At 54.5% G+C, this 19,602-nt stretch overlaps 2 protein-coding genes across 4 annotated transcripts in view; both read left to right on the top strand.

Moving 5' to 3' along the window:
• Positions 1 to 3,240: 3,240 nt before the first annotated feature.
• Positions 3,241 to 12,623, top strand: KPTN (kaptin, actin binding protein). 2 transcript variants are annotated; one of them, XM_054465645.2, is made up of 12 exons: positions 3,241 to 3,618; positions 3,967 to 4,049; positions 4,172 to 4,256; positions 4,336 to 4,390; positions 6,527 to 6,602; positions 6,727 to 6,800; positions 7,153 to 7,262; positions 7,620 to 7,697; positions 9,781 to 9,856; positions 10,624 to 10,759; positions 10,849 to 11,031; positions 12,229 to 12,623. In XM_054465645.2, exons 1-12 carry the CDS (start codon positions 3,396 to 3,398, stop codon positions 12,355 to 12,357), a joined length of 1,308 nt encoding a protein of 435 aa, XP_054321620.2. In that variant the 5' UTR covers positions 3,241 to 3,395; the 3' UTR covers positions 12,358 to 12,623. The 2 variants fall into 2 exon arrangements, with proteins under 2 accessions (XP_054321620.2, XP_063514574.1); XM_063658504.1 differs by having other exon boundaries at positions 3,285 to 3,618; positions 3,967 to 4,098.
• A 1,818-nt stretch (positions 12,624 to 14,441) lies between these two features.
• Positions 14,442 to 19,602, top strand: part of SLC8A2 (solute carrier family 8 member A2) — a 44,664-nt gene continuing 39,503 nt past the window's right edge. The window contains exon 1 of one of the 2 annotated variants that reach the window (XM_054464773.2): positions 14,442 to 16,028. In XM_054464773.2, the coding sequence (XP_054320748.1) occupies positions 15,604 to 16,028 (425 nt within the window). In that variant the 5' untranslated portion in view covers positions 14,442 to 15,603. The remainder of the gene's footprint in view (positions 16,029 to 19,602) is intronic. The other variant, XM_054464772.2, reaches the window with a different exon arrangement.

Below are 19,602 nucleotides of genomic sequence, written 5' to 3'. Positions count from 1 at the left end.
GGTCCCCCAGACTCTGGGCAAGCTCTTGGGAGGTCAGGGGCATGCATCCTTGAAACACGCATGGGCTGGGTCAGTTTCTAGGTGGGGGAGACCCAGGGATGGTGGGCCTGGGGAGGAGCTCTGGCTTGGGAGTCCCAGAGCGCCCATCTTAATCTTTCTCTGGGTTCTTGGGGTCCGGGGGCCTTGGTTTCCTCAACTGGGATGCACAGTGGTGATGCCACCCCTCAGAGCCAGTGGGAGGGTCGAATGTGACAGTCCTCATGACTGCTTTGGATGAGAATGGGTGGAAGCCCGCCGAATCTTCCATGTCCACATCTCTCTGGCAGGAAAGCTGAACGCCCCGGTGACAGTTGTTCCATCTGTCACAGGACGGGGGAGGAAGCGGCTTTGGTGGGCAGAGTCTGAGGCCCGAGTGGGTCTGGGGAGTGGGGGAGGAGATAGCAGGAGCCTTTGCCTGGGAAAGGTGGGCAGGAACCAGCTGCCTCCACCACACTCCACGATGTGCATGTTGGGGGCCCTGTCTGGTACACATGTGCTTTACCCTGCCCTGCGCAGGGCCCCTCGCTATGGAGGAGACAGCTGGAGGAGGCTCAGTGCCCAGACATGATGGGAAAATGTCAGGAAGTGAGCAGGGGCAGTAATTGCACAGAGGAGGGGCTGCCTAGGAAACCAGGGTGGGCTCCTGGGAGAGGGGCTCCAGCCCAGAAAGCCTAGAGAAGTGCAGGTGAGGTTCAAATTCCTTGACACCTGCCCTGCTCCTCTGTCCCCTGCAGCTCCTCCCATAGCTCCAGTCCATTAATAATGGCAGCAAAGACTTCTGAGACCTGAAATTGATTACCATGTCTGCCCCCATCGTGGGCACTGGCTGAAGGATATGTGAATCTGTTTCTGCCATCCATGACCTAAATCAGTGATGGTCAGCCCTGGCTGTGCTTTAGTCATTAAAAGTATCCAGGCTTGGGGCTGGGTGCTGTGGCTCATGCCTGTAATCATAGCACTTCGGGAGGCCGAGGCAGGTGGATCACTTGAGGTCAGGAGTACGAGAGCAGCCTAGCCAACATGGCACAACCCTGTCTCTGCTAAAAATACAAAAATTAGGCATGATGGCTCAAAAATAAAAGTATCCAGGCTGGGGCCACACTCTGATAAATTGTGGTTTGACTGAGGTTCCCTACCCTTTGGGGGTTTTGGGGGTTTTTGTTTGTTTTTTGAGATGGAGTCTCTATCGCCCAGGCTGGAGTGCAGTGGTACGATCTTGGCTCACTGCAACCTCTGCCTCCCGGGTTCAAGCAATTCTCCTGCCTCAATCTCCCGAGTAGCTGGGATTACAAGCGTGCGCCACCACGCCCAGCTAATTTTTGTATTTTTAGTAGAGACAGAGTTTCACCATGTTGGCCAGGCTGGTCTCAAACTCCTGACCTCAGTTGATCCGCCCACCTCAGCTTCCAAAGTTTTGGAATTACAGGCATGAGCCACCAGGCCCGGCCTGTTCTGGTTTGTTTTGTTAAAGCTTCATAGGCGGTTCAAGTGTGTAGCTAGGATTGGAAACCTCTAAACAGGATGATTCCTTCCTAACCCTGTAACTTCATTTTTTTATTCATCTACTCAACATGTGGCTTATAGGTTACTAGGGAGGGAACACACCTGAAGGAAACGCACTGCTGAAGTGGCACTAGACCCACGTGCCACTCCCTCAGCAAGTATTCACTAAGCACCTGCTACATGCCAGGCTCTGGGAATACAGCAGCACTGACAGCATTCCCAGACTGCCCTCCAGGAACTTCTACTCTCCACATCCAGAAATCTGGAATCATCACAAATTCCTTGCCACCTCCGTTATCCAGTCTGCCTTTGAGAACTTTCCATCATGTAAGAGCTGTCTCTTACATGCTCAGCACATAGTTTGTGATTTTTGACACATATTTTCTGAATGCCTGCTTTGTGTCAGGCCTTGTGGTCCAGGTACAGGCGATAAGGCTGTGATCAAGGGAGATCAGCTGCTGCCTTCATGGAGCTTGCAGTCTGTGTGTGCTCGAGGTGTCCAGGACAGCTGGCCAACCCATGTCTTCTGGAAATGATACATAGATGTGCACAGAGTACTCAAACCTCCATGGCCTTCTAGGGACAAAGAAGCACAGACAGGAACCCCTGAAGGCCCCAGAGTCTAAAACACCTGGTTTAAATCCTGTCCCCACCACTTACTAGCATATCAGTCAGTGGACTTACTCTTTCTGAGCCTCCATTTCATCCTCTGTAAACTAGGATACTAAACCTCTTTGTAGAGGTTTCTTTCTTGCAAAGATTAGTGAGACAGATTTGCAAAGGACATCCGGGCACACAGTAAAAGCTCAATGAATCCTGAATAAGTGCACTGGCAGGGAGGGTAACAGTAGGCCCTTGCAGAACAGTTGTGAGGAATCAGATTATCAGAGCCAGCATGACTGTCATCAAGTAGATGTTTGATAAAGGAGTTGGTTATTATAGCTGGATCATTTTTCCTTGGGGGCAAGAAGAATGTATTCATTATTTTAAAGGTGATACTGTTAAGATTATGAGCTATGGGCCGGGCAAGGGGGCTCACACCTATAATCCTAGCACTTTGGGAGGCCGAGGCGGGCGGATCGCCTGAGGTCAGGAGTTCGAGACCAGCCTGGGCAACATGGCGAAACCCCATCTCTACTAAAAATAGAAAAACTAGCCAGGTGTGGTGGCGCCTGTAATCCCAGCTGCTCGGGAGGTTGAGGCAGGAGAATCGCTTGAACCCAGGAGGCAGAGGTTGCAGTGAGCCGAATCGCACCACTGCACTCCAGGGTGACAGAGCAAGACTCCGTCTCAAAAAAAAGAAATAGTGTACTCTGGAGTTACCTTGTTTGGTTTCCACTACTGACCGCTCGTTACTAGCTGTGTGATCTTAGGCAAGTTACTTTACCCTTCTGTGCCTCAATTCCTTCATCTCTAAAATGGATTTAAGTACCTACCTCCACCCCCTTGCGAATTTTTAATAAATTATTAGATGGAATGCACTTATAGTACTTCCTGGCACATAAGGGCAATATTAAGTTTTATGATGATGATGATTCGACCTTGCACACAGCATACAGCGAGAGGCCGTGGCCACCACCTCCCATCTCTAGTCACAGACTCCTTATGGCAGCCCCTTGGTCCAGAAATGGAAAGGAGAAGAGTGCGGAGGCGCAGTGGGGCAAAGTCGCCTGGGAGGTCCGAGCAGCCGATCTGGCCGCCATCTTGGGAGAGGGCAACGCCGCCAGCTTCCGTACGTCATCAGCCTGCGCAACGGCAGGGCACCCGGCGGTTCAGGTCGCTTAGAAAGTCGTAGGTTGGGTAGTGCGGGTCGCGGCGGGGGCTGCGGAGAGTGTGCTTAACTGAGGGGCGTGATGGGGGAGGCGGCCGTGGCCGCGGGGCCTTGTCCGTTGCGCGAGGACAGCTTCACGCGCTTCTCGTCGCAGAGCAATGTGTATGGGCTGGCAGGAGGCGCCGGCGGGCGCGGGGAGCTGCTGGCCGCCACCCTTAAAGGGAAGGTGCTGGGCTTCCGCTACCAAGACCTCCGACAGAAAATCCGGCCAGTGGCCAAGGAGCTGCAGTTCAACTACATTCCCGGTGGGTGGCGCTATGGTGCTGGGGGGGGCGCCTGGAACGTGGGGTTGAGAAGGCTTCTGAGGCTCTCTCTGAGCCGGGTCACCGTGCTGGGAGAATGGGATCGGGTGGTTTTAAGGGGGTCACTGGGATCAGGGGGCAGGCATAGTTGGGGCCCGGATGAGCCTAGGGTTTCAGGATTCTTCAGGCTTACAGGTCAGGATCCCTAGTACCCAGGGAACAGAGGTCAGGTGATGGTGGTCAGGACTCAGACCAGAGGGCAAGATCATTGCGGTAGCCAGAGCTCACCATGTTTGGGAGATTGGATTCATGAGTCTGCCTGACACTGAACTTAGAACTCTCTCCTCCCAGTGGATGCGGAGATTGTCTCCATCGACACTTTCAACAAGTCACCCCCCAAGCGGGGTCTGGTTGTGGGGATCACGTTCATCAAGGTACCTAGAGGCCCCTCCACCTCCCTTCGCCCTCCTCCTTACACACATGGTGAGTTCCACTGAGCCGCCCCGGATCCCTCCTGCCACCGCTGCCCTACCCTGAACCCCGTGTCCTCCCCCAGGATTCAGGGGACAAGGGCAGCCCCTTCCTGAACATTTACTGCGACTACGAGCCCGGCTCTGAGTACAACCTTGACTCCATTGCCCGTGAGTGAGGCGTGGACGGGAGGAGGGAGAGGGTCCCCAGCAGGTCCCCCATGCTAACCTGCCTATGCCCTGCCTACAGAGAGCTGCCTGAACCTGGAGCTCCAGTTCACTCCCTTCCAGCTGTGCCATGCAGAGTGAGTGTCCCCAGCGCATCGACGCCCACCCCACTGTAAATGTAGAAACCCTGGCTTCTCGAACCCCTTCTTTACTTACAGACCCCCTGTAGTCTGTTTCCCTTTCTGGAAAATAAAGAGGTTGCACTAGATTAGGGATTGAAAACTAAAATGCCAGCCGGGCACGGTGGCTTACACCTGTAATCCCAGCACTTTGAGAGGTTGAGGCGGACGGATCACCTGAGGTCAGGAGTTCGAGACCAGCCTGGCCAACATGGCGAAACCCCATCTCTACTAAAAATACAAAAAATAACCGGACGTGGTGGCAGGTGCCTGTAATCCCAGCTACTCAGGAGGCTGAGGCAGGAGAATCACTTGAACCCAGGAGGCGGAGGTTGCAGTGAGCCGAGATTGCACCACAGCACTCCAGCCTGGGTGACAAGAGTGAAACTCTGTCTCAAAAATAAATAAATAAAATTAAATTAAATTAAACTAAAATGCCTTTGGGGACCAGAGAGGCCATGTGAGAATGGAAAGCACAAGTGTAATATAACACGGAGCACATGTGCACATACGCATATGCAGCTGAGGTTGGAAAGCTGTAGCTAACTGGAGACCACGAACTTGTCCATAGACAGTCAGATTCTACGTTTGTTTTTTAAAGCATTGTGCTTTTTTTTCCTTTTCTTTCTTTCTTTTTTTTTTTTTTTTGAGATAGACTCTTCGCTCTGTTGCCAGGCTGGAGTGCAGTGGCTCGATCTCTGCAACCTCTACCTCCCTGGTTCAAGTGATTCTCCTGCTTCAGCCTCCTGAGTAGCTAGGATTACAGGCTTACGCCACCATGCCCAGCTAATTTTTGTATTTGTAGTATAGATAGGTTTTTGCGATGTTGGCCAGGCTAGTCTCGAACTCCTGACCTCAGGTGATCCGCCAGCCTCGGCCTCCCAAAGTGCTGGGATTACAGGCGTGAGCCACCACGCCCAGCCCGAGCATCATGCTTTTAAGGTGGCCATGGACCAGATGGCCAAGGGGCCACCACACTGCCATTCCTGAACTAGATAATCTGAGAGAGTTGATGGAGCACCTGTGAATTCTGGGAATTCTGCACATCTAGAATTCCCAGATTCTAATGTTCTAGAGTCTGACATTCCAAGATCAGAAATGCTAAGTTTTCTAGAGTCGTAGGCTCTAATATTCCAACATTTGAATATTCTACAGTACGATAGAAGCCAGAATCTTCTGAGGTTCTGTAATGATAAAGCCCTGACATTCTCATCTTTCAAGGAGATAGAACATAGACCATCTAGAATACCAAGGTGTTAGAACCCCAAAGTGTGTGGGTTCCATTCTAGAGTTCCAGATTCCATTCCAGAACACAGATGGTCTAGAACAGGGATTGGCAAACTTTTTTTGTTAGAGGTCCAGATAGTAAATATTAGGCTTTGAGGGCCAGTCTGTCACAGCTACTCACTTTGCCATTGTAGCCAGAAAGCAGCCATTGACACTGTAAATGAATGGATGTGGCTGTGTTCCAGTAAAACTCTATTTACAAAAACAGATGGTGGGTTGGATTTGGTCTGCAGGTCACAGTTGGCCAAGCTCTGGTCTAACAGGTGAGAGTCCCCAAAACTGAAGATTCTAATTGCACTAATGTTCTCCTTGCTAGGATTTGGATATTCTATCATTCTGTGAATCTGAAATCTGTGATGGCAAATTCTAGAAGTTCTTGTATTTCTAAGGAGACAGAAAACAGCCCTTCGAGAATACTGGGGTTTCAGATTGAAGAGGTCCTAGCTTTCTAAGGTTCTGCAGTTCATTCTAGAGTTCCACATTCCATTCCTGAATCCACAGAGCGAAGGTAGGAGTAGATGCGGGCTCTAAGAACGGGAGGTTCTAGCAAGCCATGTTCCCGCAATTCTGAGATTGGGAGGTACATTCCTGAATTTTGAGATTCTATGAGGGCTCCTTTCTACAGTTATGTATTTCAAGGAGATACAGTACTCAGGAGCTTGAGCCCTGAGATTCTAACCCTGGGTCTAGTGTCTGGATCCCAGAATGTTAAGGTTCTCAACAGGCAGGGGTTTTTGCAAAGGAGAGTTCTGGTTCTCAGACCATGTGGATTCCACTACCTTGGGTTCTAGATTTCTCTGCTTTCAGGGTCCAGGTCGGGGATCAACTTGAGACCGTGTTTCTCTTGAGTGGAAACGACCCGGCCATTCATCTCTACAAGGAGGTGAGGTGGGGAAGCGTGCTGGGCAGAGCCCTGTGGGGTTCACTGTGGGCTGGCGCTGGGTGGGTATATGTGTGAGGCTGACGGCTGACTTAAGCCCGGGTGGGGTGGGTCTTGGTTTCCCCAGAACGAGGGGCTGCATCAGTTTGAGGAACAGCCCGTGGAAAACCTCTTCCCAGAGCTGACGAACCTGACCAGTAGGTAGGAGAGGCCCCGAAAGAGGCCACTGGGGACCGGGGCACTGACCTCAGAGAAATCGGGCGGTGAGACCTTAGAGAAATTGGTCACCGGGGAGGAGCTCAGAAAAATCAGTCCAGGGCATGACTTCAGAGAAATTGATCAGCAGGGGTGACCCCAGAAAAAACAAGAGGTGGACTCAGCCCTCGGGTGGTGAGAATTGACCCCAGAGGAATTGGGCGGTGGGGATTATCCAGGAGGAATCAGGCAGCAGGGTCCCAGGGCTACAGGGAGGGGCGGCTGCCCCTGGGGAGGCAGAGGGGCGGGGCTGGGCCCAGCAATGGCCCTCCGTCCTGTCCATCCACCCGCCCGCCAGCGTCCTCTGGCTGGACGTCCACAACCTCCCCGGCATGTCCCGGCGCCTCTCAGCTCTGGGCTGTCAGAGTGGTTATGTCCGTGTCGCCCACGTGGACCAGCGGAGTTGTGGTAAGGGCCGCAGTGAGGCGGGTTAAGGGGTGGGGTTGAGGGCTAGAGGGCGGGGACTGGGTGGGGCTGAGGGCTGGAGCTGGGTGGGGTAGGGGAGGAGGGTAAGGGGGTTGAGGGGTGAGGGTGGGGCTTGCCGGGTGGGGCTAGGGTGGGGCCGAGGGCTGGAGCTGGGTGAGGTAGGGGAAGTGGGGGAAGGGATGAGGGTGGGGATTGGGGGCTGGGCTAGGGTGGGGTTGAGGGCTGCAGAGGGGCGGGGCTAGGGTGGGGATGAACGGTGGGGGCGAAAAGTTGGCGGTTTCAGGGCTGGGTGCGGGACCGGGGTGGGGTTGGGGCTCTGAATCCTCGTTCTCCACGCAGAGGTTCTGCAAATGTGGTCGGTCCTGCAGGACGGCCCCATCTCCCGAGTGATCGTGTTCAGCCTCTCGGCCGTCAAGGGTGAGCTCTGGGTTTGAGGGGATGGGGAGAGAGCGGGTGGGAGGGAAGAGGCAACTCTGCATTCTTGGGTCCTCCCACCCAGATTTGCACCCCTCTCCCAAAGTGTGCAGCCCCCAGTCCCTCTCTCCTGGATCCACCACTCCAGGCCTTGAGCTACAGTGCACCTCTTCCCTCCCCTCCCCTCTTGTGAATTTAACTTCCAGGACTGGCACATGGGACGTAACCCATATCTTTTTTGTTAGGGTCCATAGTTGTTCTCCTCACTTTGGTGTAACCTTAGCCCCGTACCCTGGGGCTGAGCGTCCACCTCTCCCTCTGTACCCTAACCTGTCTCACATCGGTACTTCCTCACCCCGCTCTGTGGCCCCTTCACTGTGTCTCTTGTTGCATTCTAGCTCCCGGCTATGCTCCTGGACTCACCGCTGTCCCACCACTCAGAGTCTAGCCTTTTCCCCCAATATGTTGATCATTCCTGCTCCTTTACTGGGGTCTGTCCCTGACTGGCATTTTGCTTTTTAAAAAAGTTTTGACTAGGCGCGGTAATCCCAGCACTTCGGGAGGCTGAAGCGGATGGATCACCTGAGGTCAGGAGTTCAAGACCAGCCTGACCAACACGATGAAACCCCATCTCTACTAAAAATACAAAAATTAGCGGAGCATGGTGGCGGGCACCTGTAATCCCAGCTACTCGGAAGGCTGAGGCAGGAGACTCGATTGAACCCAGGATGTGGAACTGGCAGTGAGCTGAGATCTCACCACTGCCCTCCAGCCTGGGCGGCGGAGCCAGACTCCATCTCAAAAAAGAAAAAAAAATTATTTCAATCACTTTGGGGACACAAGTGGTTTTGGTTGCATGGATGAATTCTATAGTGATGGATTCTGAGATTTTAGCACACCCATCACCCAAGTAGTGTCCGTTGTACCTAATGTGTAGCTTTTATCCCACACCCGCTCCCACCTTCCTGCTTCTGAATCTCCACACCCCATTATACACTCCGTATGCCTTTGCATACTCATAGCTTAGCTCCCTCTTCTGTGAGAACATACATTTTTTGGTTTTCCACTCCTATGTCACTGCATTTAGAATAATGGTCTCCAGTTCCATCTAAGTTGCTGCAAAAGACAACATTTCATTCCTTTTTATGACTTGAGTAGTACTCCATGGTGTATATGTACCACATTTTCTTTCTCCACTCATTAGTCAATGGCCACTTAGATTAGTTCCACATCTTTGCAGTTGTGAATTGGGCTGCTGTAAACATACATGCACAAATGTCTTTTTTTTTTTTTTTTTCCAGACAGAGTCTCGGTCAGGCTGGAGTGCAGTGGCACAATCTCAGCTCACTATCACCTCCACCTTCCAGGTTCAAGCAATTCTCCTGCCTCAGCCTCCTGAGTAGCTGGGATTACAAGTGTATGCCATCACGCCAGGCTAATTTTTGTGTTTTTAGTAGACACAGGGTTTCACCATGTTGGCCAGGCTAGTCTCAAAACTCCTGACCTCAGGCGATCCGCCTGCCTCGGCCTCCCAAAGTGCTGGGATTACATGAGCCACCACACCCGGAACCTCAGACTTTTTAAACCATCATCTAACACCTATTTCTCCTTCTGATGTCTGACTTATAATTTCTCTCATGGGCCAATCTCTAACCCTCCCTGTGTAACACAGCCTCAAGACTTTTTCCTGAGATCTAACCTGCATGTCTCTCATTAAAGGGGCCTGGGGTATGACGGGGAGCCTGGAACCTGTCCCCACAAAACCATTCCCCTCTTCATTCATGTTTCTTTTTTTTTTTTCTTTTTCTGAGACGGAGTCTCGCTCTGTCACCCAGGCTGGAGTGCAGTGGTGCGATCTTGGCTCACTCCAACCTCCGCCTCCCAGGTTCAAGCAAGTCTCCTGCCTCAGCCTGCTGAGTAGCTGGCATTACAGGTGCCCGCCACCATGTCCGGCTAATTTTTGTATTTTTAGTAGAGGCGGGGTTTTATCATGTCGACCAGGCTGGTCTCGAACTCCTGACCTCAGCTGATCCACCCGCCTTGGCCTCCCAAAGTGCTGGGATTACCATTCATGTTTCTTCTCCAGAGACCAAGGACGGGCCACCACAAGATGAGTACAGCGTGCTCGTGGCCAGCATGTTGGAGCCAGCAGTGGTGTATCGGTGAGGGGGCCTGAGACACATGGGTGCGGTCTAACCTGGTTTCTTTGCACTGTGGTCTAACCTTGTCATTCTCCATAGTAAGTTCCTCTGGGTGGATTACCCAGAGCTGGACAAGTACAGATACTTGTGACCCAGGGGTGGGGGCTGTGAATATTGAAGTCTAGACTTGTAGGGAATATGTTGAGGCTGGGGGGTGGGAGCAGAGATGCCCGTGCTCCCTGGAGTGGATGTAGTAGGTGTGCTGGCAAATGGTTAATCACTGGCTATGCACGAGGAAAGCCCAGGTTTGTAGCATTTACCAGAGTTTCCAAAGTGTAAATACTCTCACCACGGTGGTTTTCAAACCATGAACGTGATTACATGGGAACATTACCCAGTCAGCTCTCGGAAGCAACTATAGCCAGCTCTGGCACCCCTCTAGGAGTGGTGAAGGTGTCCAGGCCAGGGCCAAGCCCTCTTCGGGCTCCATGAAGGCAGCGTGGGTGTCTAGATTGAGGACACGTGCATCTGAATCCCCAGATGGGACACTGTGGCTTTCCATTTGGGAGTGAGATGGTCCCCGAGGTGAAGGGCTTGAGTGCACAGGTTGACCCCTTGCTGGGTCTATGAATATGTCCAAATCTGAGATGATGATGTCTAGGCTTCCGGAGGACCAGTGTGTCTAGGCCTGAGAAGGGAAGCAGTACCGGTACCCCTCTTAGCATCCGCCAAGGGTGCTGGGCACTGCAAGCTGATCCCAGCCTATATGCTGCATTTGGGACCCTCAGGGACCTGCTGAACCGGGGTCTTGAAGACCAGCTTCTCCTGCCCGGCAGTGACCAGTTTGACAGCGTCCTCTGCGGCCTGGTCACCGACGTGGATTTGGATGGGCGGCCAGAAGTCCTGGTGGCCACCTATGGACAGGTGGGACCTGACAGTTGGAGCCACCACCCACCGGCCTCCCTCCACTGTCCCCCCATCAACCTGTGTGACCTGATTCTTCACCCCCGCAGGAACTGCTGTGTTATAAGTACCAGGGCCCGGAGTCGGGGCTTCCTGAGGCCCAGCACGGGTTCCGCCTGCTGTGGCAGCGGAGCTTCTCCAGTCCCCTGCTGGCCATGGCTCACGTGGACCTGACCGGGGATGGGCTGCAGGAGCTTGCCGTGGTCTCCCTGAAGGGCGTGCACATCCTGCAGGTAACCCCAGCTCTCCGCGTGGGAGGGGAGTCGACCTCAGCAGTTTCGAGCACGGGGTGCAGGCCCCCTCCTGGGGGAGGAAGGAACTCATTTCAGGGAGGCAGTTCCTACCGGTCAGGACAACTCCCAGGAGAAAGGGGCAGCTGTGAGCGCTCACAGCAGCTGGGGTGGGGGCACCGGCCTGGTGAAGGAGATTTATTTATTTATTTTATTTTTGAGACAGAGTCTTGCTCTGTCACCCAGGCTGTAGTGCAGTGACTCGATCTCAGCTCACTGCAACCTCCACCTCCCAGGTTCAAACAATTCTCATGCCTCAGCCTCTCAAGCAGCTGGGATTAAAGGCACATGCCACCACGCCCAGCTAATTTTTGTATTTTTAGTAGAGATGGGGTTTCACTATGTTGCCCAGGTTGATCTCGAACTTCTGGCCTCAAGTCATCCGCCCACCTTGGCCTCCCAAAGTGCTAGGATTGCAGGTGTGAGCCACCACACCCCGGCCTTTTTGTTTGTTTGTTTGTTTTGTTTGTTTGTTTGTTTTTGAGACAGAGTCTCGCTCTGTTTCCCAGGCTGGAGTGCAGTGGCGTGAACTCAGTTCACTGCAGCCTCCACCTTCCGTGTTCAAGTGATTGTCCTGCCTCAGCCTCTCAAGCAGCTGGGATTACAGGCGCGTGCCACCACGCCCAGCTAATTTTTGTATTTTTAGTAGAGATGGGGTTTCACCATGTTGCCCAGGTTGGTCTCAAACTTCTGGCCTCAAGTCATCCGCCCACCTCGGCCTCCCAAAATGCTAGGATTACAGGTGTGAGCCACCACACCCTGGCCTTTGTTTTGTTTTGTTTTGTTTTTTTATTTGTTTGTTTGTCCTGCCTCAGCCTCCCGAGTAGCTGGGATGACAGGCGCCTGCCACCAAGCCTGGCTAAATTTTATGTTGCTTTTATATTCCTTCTAATCTCACTTCCTTACATTTGGGTCTAGGCTTTGTCCCTCCCACTAGAAATTCGCTTAAGGTCACTCCCCTTCACCCCGGTCACAGAGGCCCGTTCCCATCCCACACACTGGTCTGCTCTCTGCCCTCCCACCTGGGCCGAGCTCCTGGCCTTTGGAGTTGCTTCACTCCAGACGGCCCTGCCATGGTCTAACCTGTACCCCTGCAGCTCTTCCTCAGCTCCATCCCCCTCATTCTCTTGTTCCCCACAGCACAGCCTGATTCAGGCCTCAGAGCTGGTCTTGACCCGGCTTCGACATCAAGTAGAGCAGAGGAGACGTCAGCTACAGGGGTTGGAGGACGGGTCAGGTGCAGGGCCTGCTGAGAATGCAGCCTCTTAAGCACCCACGCGCCCACTCTTCCCAGACCTGGGGCGACTCATGGCATGCTCACCTCCAGCCATTGGTGGGGGGTGTCCTGAAGGACAGGATGCTCTCCCCAGACCTCCCCAGGGTGGTGAAGCTGTGCCCTGGGACCCCAGCTAACCCACTCCTCTATCTGTGCCTCAATGTCCCTATTTGAAAGCGGGGATGATCCCATTCCACCCTGTCCACTCTGGATGAGAATTGGCCACCTGATGGTTATTTATACGTCCAGAAGAACAGCATTTCCCAGTTGTCTTGATTCTTTTTTTTGGCAAGCATTTGGTGAGCACCTGCTGTATGCCTGGCTCTGTGTTGGATGCTGGATTCACCCAGAGGAATTGAGGGAGAGGGATATGGGGGAGAGGGAATCCAAGGCTAGACCCAGATACAGGATGGAGGTTAGATCCCAGAGTAGAACCCAAGAGAAAGAAATGAGGTGACACCTTAGCAGAAAGGCTAAAGTTAAACCACTGTGGAACAGACTACATAAAATGGAAGGGAAAGAGCTGAGGTTAGACCCTAGTGGAGAGGGCTGACATGAGACCCCAGTGGAAAGATCTAGATCTAAGGGTAGATCCCAGTGGAAAGGCAAGGAGCTTGAGCGTTTAAAGGAAAACTTGTGGGTAGAAAGGGCTGCTGTGGGAAAGCAGTGGTCCATTTGTAGCAGAGGGTCTGAGGCTAGACTGCCTATGAATAATACTGAGGTTGGACCCCAACAAAAAATTGCTATAGCCAGACCCTGTGCAAGGGGCCAGGGTTAAACCCCAGCAGAAAGTGAGCTTAGTTCCCAGTGGAGAGCACTGAGGCAAGACCCAGGGAGAAGACCCAGGCTAGAGCATGCTAGAAAGGGCTAAGCTTAGACCTAATCTAAAAAGCCTAGGGGGTTGGGGGCCCAGGGAGTGGGAGACAAACCTGATTCTCCCAGCCTGTGGTGCTAGGAGTTGCCTTGCCTGTGGTCTTTTGTGTGTGTGAGAGAGACGGAGTCTCATTCTGATGCACTGGCTGGAGTGCAGTGGCGCGATCTCGGTTCACTGCAACCTCTGCCTCCCAGTTCAAGCGATTCTCCTGCCTCAGCCTCCTGAGTAACTGGGATTACAAGTGTACACCACCACGCCCGGCTAATTTTTTTGTATTTTTAGTAGAGACAGGGTTTCACCATGTTGGCCAGGCTGGTCTCAAACTCCTGACCTCAGGTGATCTGCCCGCCTCGGCCTCCCAAAGTGCTGGGATGACAGGCATGAGTCACTGAGCCCGGCCTCCTGTGCTCCGTTCTGTATTACCAGGAGAAGGAATCAGAGGCCTGTGTCTCTAGGACCAGTGGAGGGCGGGAACGATGGAAGTCTTGTCCTCCCTCCACTGCAGGCCAGGAATAGAATCTGGGTCAGCAGGGTTGGGGGATGATCATTTCCTGGGCTGTATCCAGGCTGGGGGCAGGGGTTGGGCAGGACACCTGCTTCCTGGGGGTTCAGGGGAGAGGCAGACACCGTAGTCATTTTGGCCATCTGTCTACCTCCCGCTATGGAGGTCCACTCAGAAGTCTGACCACCAGCACTGACAGGGAGGACCCAGCCACCAGTTCTCTACCGAGCGTTTATGGGAGCTAGGAGCTCAGCAACTCTTGGCCACCCCTGTCTTCACCCTCTTTCTCAGAAGCCAGGCCCAGGCGTGGGAAGTTGCAGGGAGCCGGATCCTCTCCCTCCCCTGGCCAGCAGGCCTGATGGTGTCCAGCCAGGACTGGCAGTGGGCAGGACCGGTGGCACGAGCAAGGCCCCCTCCCTCCCACTGTCCGCCTGTAGAGAAGGAGCACTCCACAGACTCACACGCTATCACCCCCTGTCGTAGGGGGGAGCGGGATTGGGGGTGGGTGTAGTGCTGGTGTGCCTTGCAGAGGGGTGTGCTTGCGTGGGGGTATGTGTGTGGGCCCATTGCAGGGCGCGTGAGTTTGTGTCTTCAGGAGCCCAGGCCACCTGCCTGGCCCTTTGCAGTTCATTTCTTTCTTTCTTTTTTTTTTTTTTTTTGGAGATGCAGTCTCACTCTGTCACCCAGGCTAGAGTGCAGTGGCGTGATCTCAGCTCACTGCAGCCTCCACCTCCCAGGTTCAAGCGATTCTCCTGCCTCAGCCTCCCAAGTAGCTGGGATTACAGGCGTGTGCCACCTGGCCTGGCTAATTTTTGTATTTTTAGAAGAGACAGGGTTTCACCATGTTGGCCAGGCTGGTCTCCAACTCCTGACGTCAAGTGATCTGCTCGCCTCAGCCTCCTAAAGTGCTGGGATTACAGGCGTGAGCCACCACACCCAGCCTGCAAGTCTCTTCTTGACTTGACCCGTCCTCAGCCTGGGGAATTGTGCAGTGTAGCAGTTAAGGGTGTAGAATCTGGAGCCATATTTACCACCTTGTGCCTTTGTTTCCCTGTCTGTAAGTGAAGCTTATAATAGCATTTACCTCACAAGGTTGGTGTAAGGGTTGATTGTGTCAACGTATGTCCTAAATTTATAAAAAATGTTAGAACATGCCAGGTGCGGTGGCTCTCACCTGTAATCCCAGCGCTTTGGGAGGCCAAGGCAGAGGGATTGCTTGAGCCCGGGAGTTGGAGACTAGCCTAGGTAACATAGTGAGATCCCGTCTCTTAAAAAAAAAATGGAGGGAAAAAGCCTGTCGTGGTGGTGGTGGGCACCTGTATTCCCAGCTACTCGGGAGGCCAAGGCAGAAGGATTGCTTGAGCCCGGGAGTTGGAGACCAGCCTGGGTAACATAGTGAGATCCCGTCTCTTAAAAAAAAAATGGAGGGAAAAAGCCTGGCGTGGTGGTGGCGGGCACCTGTAGTCCCAGCTACTCAGGAGGCTGAGGCAGGAGGATTGCTTGAAGCCAGGAGGTTGAAGCTGCAGTGAGCCAAGATCGTGCCACTGCACTCCGGCCTGGGTGACAGAGTGAGACCCTGTCTCAAATAATAATAATGTGCTGCCGATGCCAGGCACGTGGTCAGGGCTGCCTGTATGCATGGCAGCTGTTGTTATTCTTATTAATGGGTGTCTTTGTGGTTGTTTCTGGCCTCCTTTGTGAGGCTGTGCAGGCACAGTATGTGAATTTGGATCTGACTCCAGCTAAACATTCTTGCCCTCCCCCTAGTTCTATGAGTCTGTAACTATTTGTAGCTGTTGGCCCTTGTATGGCTGGGAGACTGTGTGCGTGCGTGTGTGTGTGCGTGTGTGTGTGTGTGTGTGTATGTGTTGGGGGGCGGGGGCTGCTTCTGAAACGCACAGGAGCGCCCTCCGCTGCTGTCCCCTGCCTCTGGTGCTGAACCCGGAGGCTGGGGAGGAGGCTCGGGCTCCCTGCTCCTCCCGCCCTGCTCCCCCAGGCCCCTCCCCGGGCCTCCTCCGCCTCCCGCACCGCCTCCCCTCTGCCCGCCTCCGCCTCCTCCCCCTCTCTCCGGCTCCTCCCCCTCCCTCGCTCCCTCGCCGACTCCCCCTCCCCCGTGTCCCTCCCCTCTCCTCTTCTCCTCCCTCTATCCCCTCTCCCTCCTCTCCTCCCCGGCTCTCCCTCTCAGTCTCCGGCTTTTCTCTCTCTCAATCTCTCTCTCTCTTTCGGGCGGAGTCGCCCACCACTGCCAGCCCAGCGCTGGGGGGACCTGCTCCAGGCTGTAGCCGCAGGTAAGAGACCCCATTGGTGGGGAGGTGGGGGCGTGGGAAAAGGACGGGGTTACCCCAGGCGCGGAGTGGGGGCGGTTCGGGAAGCCTGGAGCTGGCTTCCCTGGGCTGGTTTATGGAGGTGGGGGGCTGCCTGGCCCAGCACGCGTACCTTCTATGGGGTGGGAGTGCCACCAGCCGCCCCAACACCTTCAGTCCCTCCTGGTTCTCGGACGGCTGGGGAGGGGGACCGCCTGGGTACTGGGGGGCGAGGACACCCCGCCCCCACCCCGTCTGGGGCACCCCCCCTCGCGCTCTCTACCTCTGCCCCCGCCTTCCTGTGTCTGGGTCTCATCTTTCTGTCTCTCCACATATCTCAGGGGTCTCTGTCTAGCAGAGTCTGGCCGCCTCTGGGAGTCCCTGTCTCTCAGTCTCTCACTCCTGTCTCCCTCTCTCTGTGTCTCTGTGCCGGGGTCTGTTCGGAGTCGGAGTCTCTCCGGGGCTCTGTCTCTAAGTCCTGGGTTTCTCTCTCCTTTCCTCTTGCGCCATCTCTGTTTCTCTGTGTCTCTGTGTCTCTGCTTTTCTCCCCCGTCTCAGCTTTCCTGTGTCTCTGTCTCTGCTTTCTCTGTGTCTCTGTCTCTTTCCATGTCCGCGTGTCTCTCTCTCTCTCTATCTATCTCCTCATCTCCCCCTCGTCTCCATCTCTGTCTCTGGATGTCTCAGTCTCTGTTTCTCTCTCCTCTTCTCTGGCTCTCCCTGGGAGCCAGTGCACCCTCCTCCCACACACCTTTGTCTCCGCCCCTGGCAGGGGAGACCTGGAGGAAGAAGACCCCCCCACCAGCAGAGTGGGCTCCCCCAGGCCTCCTGGAGTCCTCTAAACTCCTCTCCCCACTTCAGCAGAGCTCCCCTGCTCTCTCCAGTCCTCCCAGCCGGCACCCACCCCAGCTCTCCCCTGAGAACCAAGCCCGCCTCCCCCTGCCTTGTTTCTGGCATTCTGAGGCCGGTCCTTCTCACAGTTTAACCGGTAGTCTTTGTAGTAGAGATGAGACCAGACCTCCCTTCAATCTAACCTCCCCAGTCTTCCTCATGTAACTGGACCAGTCCTTCCTACCATCTAACTTCCATACCTCTTGCTGTTTGTCCAGCTCTTGATTCATTCATTCTTGTTGATAATTACTGAGTGCCTTTCCTGCTCCGGGCAAGCACTAGGTACTGGGTTAGACCGGGCCAGTCCTTCCTGCAGTCTCACTTCCATCCCTTTCCTAGTGTACCAGCCTCACACTGTCTCAGTGGGGGGTGGGTCTCAAAAGCTTCTCCGCCACCTCTTGGAGGGTGCCGAGAGGGCCCTGGCCAACACACTGTCTGCCTTCCTTGAGAGAAGGGGGCCCTGGAGAAGGTGGGCAAGAGAGTGAGTGATGGCGAAAAGGTATGAGGCTGTGCCTGTAGCCCTGGTCTGTGTGTGTGTGTGTGTGTGTGTGTGTGTGTGTGTTGTGTGTGTGTGTGTATGTCTGCCTGGCTGCAGGTGAGGTCCCAGCCCTGAGTGACGGTGCCCACGGAGGGGCTTCAGATGGCTTTAAAGAGCACTAGATTAAGAGCCCTGTTCCTTCTCTGGACCTCAGTTTACCTATTATCAGTGTATCACAGCCTCGAGCACCCAAGCTCTGTGGTGTGATCCCCACCCTGGACCATTTTGAGGTGGTGGGAGCACCTGCGCTCATGCTGGGGCAGTAAACATGCATGTTTAGAAGTCTGAGTCCCCAGCTCGGTCCTGCCAGGGCCAGCCCCCCAACACAGGCACAGTCAGAAAAGCACCCTCCCCCGCCACCCCACTGTGGGGTGGTAGCGTGAGGGATATGAAGGTGAGGTCTTACCTGGCACGCCCGACTGCACCTACCCCCAGGCATGCAGTCCCATTCTTCTGACCAAGGACCTAAGAGGCACGTGAGGCAGAACAGCGGTGCTCACCGCCGACCCAGCTGGCCGCAGGCCCACGAAGGGAGGGAGAGGTGGCCCTGGGAGACGGTACCTGCCATCTGCCCTCACCGCTCCCACCCTGGGCTCCACCTGATCCTTTTGCCCCTGGATTCTAAAAGCAGATTGGGTTTCAGGGCTGCTGGTGGATGGAGAGACAGAGGCAGGAGCTGGGAGCAGAGGGAGCCCACGGTCCCCGGTGACAGGGCTCAGACCTCTTGGTCATTCATTTCACAAATATTTATCTAGTGCTTTCTCTCCCTGACTGCTCCTCCCGCAAGGCTCCAGCGAGAAACCAGGTTTTGCAGGAAAAAGGGATTGCACTAGGTTGTGCTTGACCCAGCCCCTGGGCTAGGAGGGTGGACATGAGAACCCCCATCACCTGGCTGTGGTCTCCCTTGAAGACTGCAGCAGGAGGGACAGGTGGTTAAACCTGAGGGAGGACTTCCCAGGCCGAGGCTTCCTCCCGGAGAGAACGGGGTTTGGTTTGATGCTTTAGAGGAATTCCTGACTCTCGGCTGGCTCCTGTTTCTCCTGAAAGCCGGGGAGGCGGAGGGAGAAGGGAGCATGAGCCTTTGCTTTGGATCCTGGTGGGTTTGTAATTATGCCTAAGTTGTTGCTAATTAGGGGGCTGCTAATTAGACGTATCATTAGGGGCCTTGCTGAGGGGGCTAATTGTGCAGTGGCCCTTTAAGAATCACCCTTCTCCCCCACCCCTGCCTGCACACACACACACACACACACACACACACACACACACGCACACAGGCATGCTCCTCACTTGCTCTCTCCTTCTTGGGAAGTTCTGCCAACACGCTGCCTCCCTCCCCCAGAGGAGCCAGCTCCAGCCCATGGGTATGTGGGTGTGAGTTGGGGACAGGCTGTGGGTTAGACTCTCAGGAGAACTTTTCAAGCAAATGGAAGCCCCTGGAAGAAATGAGGCTGGTGGCAGAGGGGTCTGGGAGGGTGGAGGCTCCCAGGACACCTCTCTTCCTCTCCCCTTCTCTTTTTGATAAGCCACTGGGTTACCGTGGCAACATGAGGGTGGGGCGGAGGAGCTCAGAGTCAGGGCCACTCTTGGAGAGGCGACCTGGGAGCCAGAGTTGGTGCTGGATGATGTGGGCAAGTTCCGTAACCTCTCTGCGCCTTGGTCCTCTCACCTGTGGAATGGAGGGGCGCTCTCCAAAGGGGAGGGTGTCATTTTGGATGGGGTGTTCGGGGAAGCTGACGTCAGAGTGGAAACCCGAAAGGGAGGAGGGAGCAAGGCTAGCGGATATGAGGGGAAGAGTGGGCGGGGCACGGTGGCACACACCTGTGATCCCAGCACTTTGGGAGGCCAAGGCAGGTGGAGCACCTGAACCCAGGAGTTCAAGAACAGCCTGGGCAACATAGAGACTCCTGGCTCTACAATAAATTAGCTGGGCATGGTGGCGCACGCCTGTACTTCCCACTACTTGGGAAGCTGAGGAGGGAGGATCGCTTGAGCCCTGGAGGTTGAGGCTGCAGTGAGCTGTGATGGCGCCACTGCACTTCAGCCTGGGTGGCAGAGTGAGACCCCGTCTCAAAAATAAATACATAAATAGAGAAGTGTGTTCGAGGAAGGGGGAACAGCAGGTGCCAGGGCTCC

The sequence above is a fragment of the Pongo pygmaeus genome, chromosome 20 (genome assembly GCF_028885625.2).
Source record: "Pongo pygmaeus isolate AG05252 chromosome 20, NHGRI_mPonPyg2-v2.0_pri, whole genome shotgun sequence".
Classification (NCBI taxonomy): Eukaryota; Metazoa; Chordata; class Mammalia; order Primates; family Hominidae; genus Pongo; species Pongo pygmaeus.
Note: the sequence above shows the minus strand (reverse complement) of the source record. Positions and strands in the feature narration are given on the sequence as shown.